This window comes from Podarcis tiliguerta (genome assembly GCF_965153285.1).
Source record: "Podarcis tiliguerta genome assembly, chromosome: 8".
NCBI lineage: Eukaryota > Metazoa > Chordata > Lepidosauria > Squamata > Lacertidae > Podarcis > Podarcis tiliguerta.
This window is the reverse complement of record NC_139541.1, coordinates 14,868,041-14,882,086: the sequence shown is the minus strand read 5'-3', so window position 1 is coordinate 14,882,086 and position 14,046 is coordinate 14,868,041. Positions and strand designations below refer to the sequence as shown.

General features: G+C 45.8%; 2 protein-coding genes across 24 annotated transcripts in view; one reads left to right on the top strand and one right to left on the bottom strand.

The window, feature by feature from the left end:
* LOC310683929 (uncharacterized protein) overlaps window positions 1-14,046 on the top strand; it is a 37,919-nt gene that overhangs the window by 21,250 nt on the left and 2,623 nt on the right. For 7 of the 10 annotated variants that reach the window (XR_014514556.1, XR_014514557.1, XR_014514558.1 and 4 more), the window contains 2 exons: window positions 3,168-9,621; window positions 13,716-13,912. Coding sequence is in view for 1 of the 10 variants with exons in the window: in XM_083454408.1 (XP_083310534.1) it covers window positions 4,576-4,657; window positions 13,716-13,912 (279 nt within the window). In the remaining 9 variants the exon portion in view is untranslated. The remainder of the gene's footprint in view (window positions 1-3,167; window positions 9,622-13,715; window positions 13,913-14,046) is intronic. The other 3 variants (XM_083454410.1, XM_083454409.1, XM_083454408.1) reach the window with 3 other exon arrangements.
* The window catches only part of CASZ1 (castor zinc finger 1), a 438,974-nt gene continuing 429,325 nt past the window's right edge, over window positions 4,398-14,046 (bottom strand). For 8 of the 14 annotated variants that reach the window (XM_083453582.1, XM_083453581.1, XM_083453580.1 and 5 more), the window contains 4 exons: window positions 11,904-12,052; window positions 10,467-10,701; window positions 9,080-9,373; window positions 4,398-7,283 (listed from right to left, as the gene is read on the bottom strand). In XM_083453582.1, the coding sequence (XP_083309708.1) occupies window positions 6,103-7,283; window positions 9,080-9,373; window positions 10,467-10,701; window positions 11,904-12,052 (1,859 nt within the window). In that variant the 3' untranslated portion in view covers window positions 4,398-6,102. The remainder of the gene's footprint in view (window positions 7,284-9,079; window positions 9,374-10,466; window positions 10,702-11,903; window positions 12,053-14,046) is intronic. The other 6 variants (XM_083453575.1, XM_083453574.1, XM_083453577.1 and 3 more) reach the window with 3 other exon arrangements.

Below are 14,046 nucleotides of genomic sequence, written 5' to 3'. Positions count from 1 at the left end.
GTGTGACACATTATTCACAACACACAGTACATTTAGCCATTCTACACACCAACCTCAAAGTAATCTGCAAGTCTTGTTTTTTAAGAAAATAAATTTGACTATTGTTTAGATCAGTGTGGTCCTATAGGCTTCTTTACCTTGTCCCTTAGGACTCTCCCTAGCCATGTCGCTCTGACCCTGCTTTGTGCCCTCTTTTGAGTGGTTGGTGGTTTTTGTTTTTTTGGCTCGCTGGAATGTGTCCTTAACTCTTATAATGCCTCTTGGATGTCTGGATGGAGGATAGAGAGGGGTGCCTCCGTGTGTGTGAAACTTGCTTATGGTACAAAGGCAGAATCCACATGTGCTGTTTTCCTCACTTTTGCCTCTGGCCCCAGCTACCCTGGCATGTGGCCCTTGGAAGGTTGCCCAGAAAGGCAGAAGTTGTCCTTGAACTGAAAATGGTTCCCCATTCCTGGTTTAGATGATTGTTGCATCACCGGGCATTTAACCAAAGGAGCTAGATAGCCCTTAATGGTATGGATATCTCTTTAGGCTTTGGAATGCCACACCTCGTATCTGTACATTTTGTAACTCTTTTTGAGCTGCTATGCATACCTGACCCTGCAAGGGCAGTGCTACAGCCCCAAGAGTTCTTCTTCGGCTCAGTTTTTAGATGTTTGTGTTGCAGGGTGGGAGGGAGGGACATAGGGGTTGAGCTCAGACTCCATTGTGTTTCTAGTGTCGTCATCAGGAGAATTGTGGGGTCTGTTAGTCTGGGGTTTAATGAAGCTATTTTTTTCTGCATATGGGGAGTATAATTTGGTTTCCCAGACCCCAATGACAGGCCTAACCTGGGCAGCAGGTAGCTTTCTACAATACCAGTAATTACCTCAGCTTTGCTCTTGGAGCAGAGAGATGAAACATGTCTGAGCTCAAGAAGTGCTATTAACTAAATATGTTAAATAAATAATTAAAAAGTAGGACTTTTAAAGATGCTAGTTAAAAGTCAGTGCAATGCTACAAATCAACAGAAAGCTGTGATTGGTTGGCTTTTTGTTTGTTTGGTTTTTTCCAGTTTTTATTGAGTGAAAATGTCAAACCTTGCATCAGTCATGCAAAAAAAAAAAATCAAATAAATAAAACACATATATTAAATTTCTAATAGCACTAAATTCAAGTGGAAAAATATTCAGTTCTTAATAACGTAGGTGCTGAGAAGACCAAATTCAAGTAAAATCAGAGCACACCGTCCTGTTAGGATTTTTTTTTCACTTTCTGCATTATTATTTTTTGTCTCAAAACCTATATATAGCTATATATCTATATATATAGGTATATACATATAGATATATACACACACATATATATATATATGTGCATACATATTATATTTATATTTATATATATACACATACATATTTATAAAACATTAAAAAGAGCATTGGTAGTTCAAGCATCACTTCTTCTTTTTCTCCCTCCCCACCCCTCCCACACAGAAAGAAATAAAATAAAATAAAAACAACAACAAAAGAAAGTACACATTTTAAAATTCAAAATGAGCTAGCAATGGCTTATAGTCCTAGTGTGCAATATGGATTTTACAAAAGGCTAGAATTTCTCCCTCATATTTTTGTCTTCCTGTTCTTCTGTGTGTGTATGTTTTTGTGTGTGTTTTCCTTTTAAAATCTAGGGCCATTAAAAAACAAACACCATTTCTTTTTCTATATTGAAATACAGTTCTCTTTCAATACAGGTGAACTTTATAATAATTTATGTATTTATTTGGTGGCTAGGTTCCTCCCCCCCCCTTTTTCAACGACAAAGCAGTAATGAAAGGATCTATACTTAGGGTTTCAGAGGTTTGGTTTTTAAAACTCTCTCTCTTGTTCTTGACACATGGTCCCCCTAAAGCCACCAAGTTCTATATTCCGCTGGCTCCATTTCAGTAATAGTTGTCAAAGCATAATATGCCTTTTAAATGTATGGCCACCAGCTGTCCTGGAGAGGTGCAAACTGGCTGCCTAAACCTCAACATCTTCTCCACACATCATCAGCACCACCATCACTTATGCTTGGGACTCAGCTACTAAATTTCCAGGGGATACAGGACATGAATGTGAGCCTGCCCGGGGGCAGCGGGAACAGGTGATTTCCCCCTCCTGCACAGAGGATGCATTTACCACCCCTATACTTTCAGCCATGCTAAATTTTACCATGTCCAAATTTGCCTACTGTGAGTGGGATGAGAGGACACAGAATCAGGAAAGGTTATGTTGTGTGTGGGGAAAGGTTGAATAATCTTGCTTTGTTGCTAACTGGTGGCCTCTCCTGCTCTGTAAAATGACACGCTTAGGTCCATCCAAAGGTTTATGCTTGCTCTGAACCTTTAAGCTCATTCTTAAATGTCCTCCTCTTAACACCTGGGGACACTGAAGTGCTTCTTTCTGAATCAGGATGTCCATCAGGATGCAGATGATAAACATCTAACATATATATAAATATAAAGACCTGTTTTTTCATTCTTTTTGTTTTAGGCAGAGAAGGAGGTGGAGAAGGTTGTGAAACTGGGTAAGTATAGAGGGACCAGTCATTAGGTGTTAAAACTAGTTCAGCTTGGCAGACTTTTTGTTGGAACTGAAGGTGGTCGAAACAATGGGAAAACTGGTTACTGGGTGATTCTCAGTGGGGAATAAGAATTCCAGTCAGATCCTAACAGTTACATAGGAAGAAGTGCATAACTGGCTAATGTAAACTGTACCTGTTCTGCAAATTCTTCTCTTCCCACCCCTTCCTTTCTTGCCCACTAGTAACCACTGGCCAACACCAATGGACCAGAAACCCAGGGGAGGCCCTCTTACTACTCTGCAACCACCAGAGGGTCGTAACTGCCTGCTTGTATTAAAAAAGACCCCAACATGTATAGAAACATAAAAAAGGGCTTATCCATTGCCTCTCACCCTGCAGTGCATCACAGATTTCCAAAACCTTGTCTGCAAGCAAGAGTTTTCTGTAGCACCTTTTAGCGAGACACCTAAGTGGTGAGAACAGGAAGGGGATAAGAATGTGCTGAGAGTTTGCCCAAACTTCTTAAACATAAATACCTCACTACCATGTTTACCAAACTCAAGTCCTTTCAAGAGACTGAGCGGACAGGGAAGAGTAAGACCTCATTGTGCCTATTCTCTTAGGTAATTTTGATGTGCGTCTGTTGATGTGACCTATGGTCACGCTATGAGACCATAACCTGCCCCATCCTGGAATTTAAAAAAGCAGAGGAGGCAGCGGTGTGGAGACTTGCTACCATCTAATTAGATGTTCCAAGGAGCACCTTTGCCAAGTCAAAACTACCAGGAAAAGGTAGGCTCTTGGTGAGGTTTCTTTTTTAGAAAAAAAAAATATTTATAACCTGACTGCCCATACGTTTGAAATGGCTAATAATTAATTACATTTGTTTTATAAAAATCCAGAAACTGTCATGAATGAGGTTCAAGCTTTTTCTTTTAAAGCTGTGGGAAGAGTCAAAGGAGGATGAGATGGTTCTTGAAGAAACAATTGTCCCCAACCTCCCAAAATAAAATTAAGAACAAATAAAAAAACACCCTATGCATATTACTACAAATCAAATTGGAGTGTGTCTGTGGATAAGAGAGAGTGGTGTGTCTGTGGATAAGAGAGAGTGCATGAAGTGTGTTTCATTAAATGACAGGGCTTTTTTGTGTCTCTCTTAAAATGTCTGCCTGGCTGAAATTCAAATTCAGAATCACTTGATACTCTATACTGAGAGTAGGAAAATGATGGTAGGGAAGACCCCCTTTCTGTAGCTTTTGCCCCCCCCAAGTTTTTTGTCTAGCTGGAGGTGGTGGGAATTAGTGTCCACACTTGTGTGTGAAGGAGATAATTGTTGGTGAGCAACCAAATAGGATGTTGAAGGGTCTGTTCCTCAGGGTAGCATTCTTCACTGGATACTCACAGAGTATTATCTTGGTATGGCTCCTTTTTCTCTGTTCTATATATTTCTATATATCTCTATATCTATTCGTAACCTTTACAGGGGCAAAAATACTGTACAGCTATCTTTTTTTCCTGGACATATCCTTTACCTTGCCACTCTTTTAGCTTTCCTCCTCCTTTCCCTTACTGTTAATATTTTAAGAAAGTTTAAAAAGTGTCCGTGGACCACATTCTTACTGAACTGTCAAGTTGTTTTGGGTGTGATTGTTTGAGAGGGATATTCAAAAACTAAGACTAATAAAGCTCTCAGCCTTTTTTTTTTGCACTAAAATGGCATGTCTGTTAGACACAAGGGTTGTTGTGTGTGGCTGGTTTCATTAGCTTTTAATGACTCAAAACCACCAAATGTATTGGAAGCAAAGGACCTATGGAGATCTGCAGAGCCATTGTGGGTGCCTGTTTCCTTCTTTGTTTTTTTAAAAAAATGTCCTCCCCCCCCTTTTAGGCTATGCCTGATCTGGTGACCTGGGGGATTGCAGGGCAGGTGGGCAAGGGACATTAGATTATTTGTATGCCAAATGAGTTTGCTGTGCAGCTGTTTTAATTGTGGAGCAACCAATTCAAGTGGCCTCTTCCTATCCACAGCTCCACAAAGGGCAAAGGGACAGGAAACATTTCTGTCCTGGGATTCAGAAGAGCGTCACCCTCTCTGCCCGAGAATCTTAAGGTAAGAGCCCTATGTGTGGCTTGATGGGATGGGTTGTAGTAGCTAATATTTATCCTCCCCCAACTTGTTCCCACTAAAAGACGCATGCCCTCTTTCAGCCTTCATAAAGCATGCTTAAATGGGGTGAAGGTGGGGGGTGGGAACAATGGTAGAGAAGGGTAACACCTCTGCTTCCTTCCTGTAGCTAAGCCATCTCCCAGTAAGACCAAGTACTACTTGGGCCTGCCTACTCTTTATGAGGTACTTGCATCTTCCACCTCCTCTTCTTTCATTAGCAGCAAGGTGGAGGGGTATCCTGAGCTCCTGGGTCTCTACCCTACTTGTTGGGGGTGGCCTTGCAGTCTGGAAAAGAAGCAGTTGGCACCCCCTCTCCGCAAGGCAGCGGTGTTTGGGTTGGCTCTGGTTAAATCCAACCTCCCTTTCACAACCAAGGGTTCTTTTCAGTGCCGTACCCCGTACTTGCTGCCACCGGTCAGAGCCCCACCAGAAAAGGAACACTCCCCACTCAGGTGTGGGAGTGTCACAATATAAATAAGTTCTTTCTTCCTTTAAAAAAAAAAAAAGATTAATATTATTATTATTCTTTAATAACAAAGAGGATCAGAGAAGTATCCGCATATTCCCAGCCCCGTTCAGTTCATTAATGCTTCTCTTTCTCTTTTATTTTATTTAAAAAACTGACAATAAATACCCCATTTCCCAACCAACCCAAGCTGCCTGAGACCCCCATTTCTCCTGTTCATTTGATGTTGGAGAAGAGAGGAGAGAGAAAAATAGAAGTATGACTGATGCCCTCCCCCAACCCCAATTATGCCTAATGGCGAATAACTTCGCTTTTGTGGCTTAAAGGAACCAAATCCTCATTTTTGTAAATAATATATTATTATCACCCCCTAATATTCACCATCGGATGCTAGCTGCCCCCTCTCCCTGAGAATGGGAGGAGTGTTAAAGGACAAAATGAAAACAGGAAAATAAAATAGAAGTTAAAGAGGAAAAGAAACAACCCCACTCCCCCCCTCCAAACCAACAAGGGGAGATTTTGGGGGAAGTGGCAGGGGAGACATTTGCCCTTATGGTTAGCACATCCATCCAGGAGAAGGAGGGTCACTTCTCCATGGCCCAACCCATCTGCATATTAGTAAAAAGATTTGCCGTCTGCCACCCTGTAAACATGTGCGTCCCAACAGATGGGTCCCTCCGCCTCCCCCTGCCCTTCCCATGGGCACAAGGCTTCTTTCCTTTTTATTTTTTGCATGGTCCAAGGATTAAGCGGCTTCCTCGTTATCTTGTGCACTTCCTGGGGTGGGGTTGGGTGTGTGTGTTTCTCTTTGCTGCTTGTCGTTCCAGCGTTTGTTCTCGCCTCACAAAGCGGGGTCCTCTCATTTAATTCAGTTTCTTACTTTTTTAAAAGATCAAAAAACCCTGCTGCTGCTGTCTATAAGTTAAGGGGAGGCCTCAGGGGCGGGGGCTTGCTCGCCTGGAGGTCTGGAAGCATCGCTGTGGACTGCAGAAGGAGAAGCAGCCTCCCCCAGTTCCCTAACGTCCTTAGCAGGCATGGCCTGGGGGTCAGGAAGTGACTCTTCAGAGTCTGTGTTCAGATCTTCCTCATCGTCGTCGTCATCATCGTCGTCATCTTCCTCCTCCTCGTCTTCCTCATTCATTTCCTCCTCCTCATCCTCCTCGTCGTGGGAGGAGTCGTCCTCCACGTTGCCACAGCTGGCTGGAAGCCGCTCGCTCTCCACGGGGACCCCACCCTCCCCGGCGGGGGAAGGGGCAGCGCCCGCGGCCTCTGGCAATTTCTGGCTGAGGTCCAAGGAGTCGTTGAGGCCCACGCCCGCTGCGTTCTGCAGGAAGAAGAGGGAGCTGTTTGTGTCAGTGCCGAGGTTGAGCGAGCTGTCCAGGTTGACGGAAGAGTTCTGCGCATCGTACTCCAGTGTGGAGGGCGGGAGGGCCTCGGGGCCCGGAGAGATGGCCGGCAGCTCTCCGCGCTCTTGTTTCTCGTGCTTGCGCTTGTGCGAGTCCATCTGCGACATGCCCACCACCGTGTGCTTGCAGCCAGGGTAGGTGCAGTGGAAGTGGGAGCACTTGAGTTTGTACTTGCAGTCGGGCACCTCGCAGTCCACGCTGGAGCTGAACTGGCAGAAGCCTGCGGCGCTGATGACGTCCTGCTTGCCGTGGTGCTTGCGGTGGGCCGTCACCTTGGTGCTGTCGGTGCAGCGGAAGCCGCAGCGCAGGCAGTGGAAGTGCGTGCTGTTTCCCGAAAACTGGCAGTCGGGGAAGTTGCAGCTCAGGGAGGACTTGAAGCGCTTGAAGTCGTCCAGCACCAGGTTGTCGACGCGGTCGTGGTGCTGGGCATGCTTGTACATGTGGGTGCGGCCGCAAAACTTGTAGCCGCAGTTCTCCCTTGTGCAGTGGTAGTGGGTGACCTTCAGTGAGAACTGGCAGCTGGCATCCTTGCAGTCTTCGTAGAGGTCGTAGCGCCGGAAGCCCTCCAGCATCATTCCTTCGTCCAGCATCTTGCGGGAGGAGGCCGTTTTGCGCCGCTTGCCAAATGGGGACATGTCCTCAATGATCCAGAAGCGCTTCTTGGCCCCTGCGGCGGTTGGCATGGTGATGGTGTTCCCTGGGGAAATGAAATGGGCAGAGGGGATTTTAGAACTGGACTCTGCATCAGACCCACTTCTCTTTCCTGCCTAGCTAATTGGGTTGGGTTCAGACAAGCAGTGTTTGCCCAGCGTTCTTGATCTTTACAGTTTCTAGGCAGTGAGAGGAATGGCAATACTGTACGCAGGCTCCTTCAGGCAAACTCATTCCATCCACCTCATCCCCAAAGCCTGGCCACTGCAAAGCCAATCTTTTCATTCCCTTGAAGTGGTTTGGCAAGAGATGAATAGACTTAAGAGATGGAGAAAGGAAGGCCTTGTACTTCTGGTCATTACACCTTTTTTTTACCTGCTCTGCCTTTGTTCCTTTGGCACTTTATCTGTGAGAGAGTGCTTTGTGACTCCACTCTCGTACCTAAATATTTGTACTCTCGCTACATCAAAGGAGCAGTAGCCGCAAGCCAGGACCAGACCATGTTAATAAACCACGGGCTCAACACTATTCCCTCCCTCTCTTTTTTTTTAAAAAAAGATGTTTTACCTGGAACTTGCATGTGACATGGAGAGCAATGAGCAACTCGTCTGTCATCTGATATAAGTTTACTGTTTCACTCACTCAAAGTCAGACATGCAGCCCTCCAGATGTTGTTGGATTCCAACTCCTATAATCCCCGACCATGTTGTCTGGGGGTGATGGGAATTGGAGTCCAGTGACACAAGTTCCCCAGCGCTGCTTTAATGAGATTTCTCTCCTTGCGTTTTTTAGGAACAAGCTAGTAAGTAAGGGTGACTTAAATGAAACACAATAAAATGAACTAATTATGCCTATAAAACCAACAACCACATGCATCTAATGTTGCTCCAACAACTCTCCAGGGCCATGAATACACAGACCTTCAGCTTGCACTGACCCCATCTTGCTCCTCACAGAAGTGGTAAGGGGTAAGTCCAGAATGGGCTGTGTAGTCTCCTGGGCAAGAGCAGCACATTGGGAAGCCTGTCCCTTACAAACAGTTTGCATAGGAGAGAATGTTTATGCCCAACCCAAAGAGTGAAAAGGGGTTTTCACAAGGGATAAATTTAGGAGACCACAATCACTGGGGTCAAATTCTCATGGGACAGCATCCAATGTTTAAACTTTTCAGATTTCTAGGCTCTGTACCCTACTTGGGCCACCATGGCTGTAGAGAGATGGTGACTGGGTGAGCCAGATTTGAGTCCTGAGGTTGCTGCTGTGGAGGGAGTTGATGAGTAGATTCAGGTAGCATGCTAAACACCTGTTCATGTGCAAATCATTTCTGAAAATGAGACTAGTTGCCTAGTCCAAGAGTGGCTAAGCTTTTAAGGGCCAAAGGCCACACTGACCCACCATCAAGTCTTTGGGGGCTGCATATCAAAGTGGTTATTTAACTGTCATAAAACCCCTTTGCTATTAGCCGCTCGCATTGGGCGGCACAGGAAACCGTTTGTGATCAGAGGGGCAGAGGATCCATCAGTAATTAGAAATACACACAATTAAAAAATATGAACAAATGTTCCTTTTTTAAAGAAATCACTTTTTGTGCTGAGGTGGATTTCTCTGTGGCCTGTAGGTTAACCTCCCTTCGTCTTACCTACTATTGCAATCAAAAATTGGTCTTCTGTAAATTGATTTTTATATATAAAAAAATGGCAACCCAATAACTGTAGGTGTCATTTTGAGCATCAGTTTGTCATCCCTAAGACTTTAGTGGAAGGACAGGGAGGTGGAGCCTTTTGGGTAGGATGTGGTGGGTGGGGCTGTAAAAGTATGAGAGAAAGTGTAGAATGGTTTTACCTGCCGCATCCTGCACTAGAGGGACATCGCTTTTGACTGGAGTTGGGGCGGCAATGATGGGTGAAAACCCTGCTGAGCTGGCGGTGGGCAAGACAAGGCCCCTGCTGGATCCCAGAGTGGCACTTAGCAGAGAGTATGAGACACAAGATGGAGAGAAGAGATACGGGAGGGAAGGAAGGGGAGACCTGAGCAGGGCTTGTGAGAAAGATGGAGGCAGAGGTGGTGGTTGTGGTGCATTTTGGGTAACGTCATCACCAGCAGCAGGAGGAGGAGCAGCAGCAGCAGCCAGGCAGCCTGGAGAAATGTGGAAAGAAAGAAAAAAATAGCAGGGGGGAAAAACAGAACAGAAGGAAAAGAAAAGAAAAAAATAGAACCAAAATGAGAACCCAAGAGTGTAAGCAGTACAATGAAAATGGAGAGCACGTTCACACGTACAAGAATGGAACCACTGACAGAGGAGATGGAGAGTGTGATGGACAGCAGTGATGGAGTGAGCATACCCAGAGACCAACAGGGAAGAGCAAGAGGTGCCAGAGGGCCCTGTGAGTATCAAAAGAGGGACAACTGCAGTTTTACCGCCTGCCCTCCCCATCTGGTTTGTGGCAGGCTGGCTACAGTCAAGCACCGTCATCCTGGAGAGGTGTGATGAGCAGTGGTGCAGTTTAAAGAGAAGAGTATGGCTGCTTCCTTAGTGCTATGAGTTTCTATGCTCTGCCCTGTTTGTGGAGTGGTTGTGATTAGCATTTACTTGTCGTCCTGATATTGACTGGTGTTTTTTAGTAATGCATTTCCACCAGCCCCAGCAGGCTGCCCCAAGCAAAGGCCATCAACTTGAACTGTGGTGTGGGGAACAGTTACTTTTAAAAATGGCTATTATGGGGATACTCTGAGGTATCTTTTTAGGTTAATGCTCCTTGATGAAATTGTGGGGTGTGCCAGCCAACCACACTGACGTGTCCCCCTGATAACCCCAAGCCCTGACACTCTTGCTTAGATTGGTGACAGGTGCTAGAATTTCCCCCTAAAACCTGGATCACAGTATAATAATCTCCCCAAAGGGCAACTGTGTAAAGTTCAATTTGTTTGATCACTGGGGCGGTGGTGGGGAGATTTTAAGTGAGCAAGTACTGATACCTTTATTTCCATCAGGAATTGTTTTAGCAAGGTATGAGCTGCACATCCCATTCTGGATCAGAATAAAAATACTTTCACAAACCAGGAATGGTGATGTCAAAGGGGCTCTCTTAGATGACACAGAGAGGAGATCCTGCATGGCAGGAGGAGGATTTGGTGCAGCTTGTGCGAGAGAGCACTCAAGGGATGCAACTTTTAGGCTGCTCAGAAGCAAAGCGCCACCAATAAACCGTTTCCTCCCAGTGTCACTTACCGGCTGAAGTGCTTTCATTGCCCACTGGCGTGCTGGAGCAGCTGCGGTCCATATTGGAGGACTCAGAGGAGATGCCACCAGGGCTGCATCCTGTGTAGTCAATGTACTCATCTGTCTCGGTATCCATCATACTTTGGGGTCCCTGGAAGGAAGCAGGAGTCCCTGATGAGGCTGGGCTGGGAGCCATGCTGCTGACTTGGGGGAGGTTTTCGTTCCTTGGAGTGTGTCCAATAACCTGCAGCAAGAAACGCGATATTGGGAGGGGTGTGTTTGACTTCTACACCAATAACAGTAGTTGGGTTCCAAGTGGACATCTATTTGGTGCTAGGTCATGTTGGCTAGCACAATCAGGCTGGCATCATATACACCACCTGCCTAAAGGGTGTTAATGCTGGCATTGTGAATTCTGTGTATATATGCAGAGGATGCCGCCAGAGCCTGGGCCTGGGAGTGTTAATCTTGGCATCAGCATTGGGCTGTGTTGAACTTGCTGAATTTAGCAGCTGTGACTAAGGCAGAGGCAGCATGTGCATTAAGATGTGCTGGGGGGAGGGGATCTTTTGATTCTGCATTATATTACTACTATCACTACTACTACATTTGCCACCTGCCCTTCAGCAGCAGGTCCTGGGGTGGGTTACAGCACTTTAAATTTCAGAATTAAAAACTGTTAAAACAGAGGAAAGTTACAGGAACAGGGTGGGTCCTGAAAACAGACACTTCGGTTGTCAAAGGCCAGAGCAGAGTGTTCACAGCATTCACTGAAATCTGTGTAGTGCCAGTGCAATATGCACCTCTGTGGGCAGGAAAGTCTACAACTTAGGGGTGGCAACCCCCTGCCAAGTTTCTGAGGGCAATGGAATGACTAAAAGGTCACCCTCTGTTCAACTGTAGGGAAGGAAGTGGTTTCTCAGACATTTGGGGCCTGAGTCATTTAAGACTTTTAATACAAGCGAGAACACTTTCAGCTGGGCCTGGGAACAAACTGGCAACCAATGCAGTTGTTTTAAAATAAGAGCAAAGGGGGATAATATAGGGGGATGATTCTAATGTCACGTTTTCTAACACAACTGGAATGCTTTTTGAATATTTGCAGAAGTAATACAATGGTAGAACTGAATGTGAATGCAGATTTTAGAGCAAAGATCAGGAGCTGCGAGGAATTTTGAAGATTCTGCTTTCACATCTTGTCCTGGACAATTCACATAGGTCTTGGGGAAGGGCTGTAGCTCAGCGGTAAAGCACCTGTCTGGCATGTAGAAGATCCTAATTCCTGGCAACTTCAGGTGGGCCTGGAAAAAGCTGCTGCCCAAAGAGCTGCTGCCAGTCAGTTCTGAGCTGAATAGTCTGACATGACATAGCAACTTCTTACGTGGGGAGGTGTCATAGCTTAGTGGTTTCTAAGCATATTTATAGCCACCCTCCAGGAGGAGTCACCTGAGTGGGAACACGGTCGAAGTTCTTCCCCAGCATCCTCCTCATGTGCTTCCTGGCATGGGATGTCATCTGATGCTTCAGGAGGAAGGAGAACTGGCAGCCTTCACGGATGCAATGGAAATGGCTGTTCACTTGGTTGTACTTGCAACCTGGGAGAGAGGGAATGCAAAACAGATGCAAACCTCGTAAGTTAACAGTGGCCAGGAGTGGAGCAGCTGCGCTCTGGGCAGGGGGCTTGGCAATGGCTGCTGTCCTATTTGATCTCTAAGAGAGTGCAGCAATTGGGACTGACTGCTGGCTCTTCCGCATCCCCAGACTTGTGTGTTAAATACTTCCTAATGTGGGAGAACAAGGCAGAAAGGATTCTCTTGCTGAAAAGGAGTCAGGAAAAAGAACTTGTTTTAAACTAGTAGCATAGGCTTCTGACACAGGTGAGAAGGGGGGGGTTTACTTTATTAATTGTCTTAGAATCCAAGACTTAAATCAGGTGTAGGTAACCTGTTTCCCCACATCTGATTAAGATGGAAGGATGTCCTTCCCCTACTTTGCTCACCTAGTCCAGTCAGTGCACATGGCACAAAGCCTGGCTGGCAAGGGGGTCAGTGTGGAGGAGGTCTTGTGTCACCTAAAAGGTTTTTAGGGCCACTCAGCATGAGTGCTGGTTGAATCCTTTCTGCTTTGCCAAAGGCGGTGGTGGGAGAAGTCTCAAACGAACAAGGAGAGAGAAGGGCTACATGGCTCTAGAGTAATAATGGGGAATCTTTGTCCTCATAGGTGGTGGTGGGACTCCAACTCCCATCAGCCCCAGCAAGCAGCACAGCCAATGGCCAGAGAGGATGGGAGATGTATTCCAGCAACATCTGGGGGAAAGATGAGTGAGATAATGTATGTGAAGCCCTTTTGGTGTCCTAATTTTTCTATGTAATTAACTAAGTAAGGCTGCAACATTTAATTTATTAATTGGCTAGATCAATCCATTAAAAACCGTGTTGATAGACTAAAAATGTGTCCAAATTAATTGGACAACATTTTTTGAAGCCCAGTTTTTAAATGCAAGTAGTTATGAAAATTGCAGCTGGCAGAGGGGGATATGCATCTCCTAAGTTAATGCCTTGTGCATTAACAAAAGCAAAAGAAACACATTTTGTTTCGTTTGTTTCAGAACAGATTTGTTTAAGTTTAATCAATTAATTGAGTAACTTGGTAAGATTCCTTTAACGGGATGGCAGCCCTGATTTCTCCTTTTTTCTTTGGGGGGGGGGGGGTTAGATGAGGGTGGCCCTCTGGCTGTAATGTTGGACTCCAACTCCCATCAGCCCCAGAGCTAGCATGGTCAGTAGGCAAGTGATGGTGATGATTCAGAGGATGGTGCCAGAGCTCAGTCTGTTCAACACCTGTTTAGAAAAAAACATTGCTCTGCTTGCCCAGAAGCTCCTGACTATCGAACTGAAGCAGGCTCTTGGCCTTATTTGAGGAATATTTGGGTGCATCACTTTGCATGCTTGAAAAGCATCACAAGCAGTCCATGTTCCCCAACAATATTGTGCACACAAATCCACACACATCATGAAGAACCTCTCCTCTTCCTCAGCGCATCCATAAATGTCCCCCACCACAACGCCTGCTCCTTGCCAAATTCAGCCAGTGAATTGAGCAAACTGTATGTTCTTAAGAAAGTGGCACTGTTTTATGTCTCTGCCAAGTTTGGTATTTGTTTAAATATTATTCTCTCACCCCGTAGAACTCCCCCCCCCATCACCCAGCGCCCCCCTGTTCTGTCTCTATCAACCCGCCACCCTGTTCTCCTTTCAGGAAGAAGAACAAACAGTGCTGGCAGGACTGAAACTGTATCGGCCGCAGGCAGGTGAAGGCTTGCCCGTTGCTGGGGCAGCCGAGTGTCATGTATCATCGGGCGGCTTTGTCTGGCCCCAGCCATCCCCTGGAACAGCACCGGTTGAGCAAACAGCGGCAACCGCCAAGCCGCTTGACATTCGTAAGCCAAGACCCAGGTAAGGGGCAGACTGACGGTGTTGTTTGCCGTTGCCCAGGTTACCACAGGCCTCGCTGCCTCTCCAACATGAATTCTTTATGAAGTAAAAAACCCACAAAAACCCACAACCGAATAGGAAGAGATCTCTCTCCT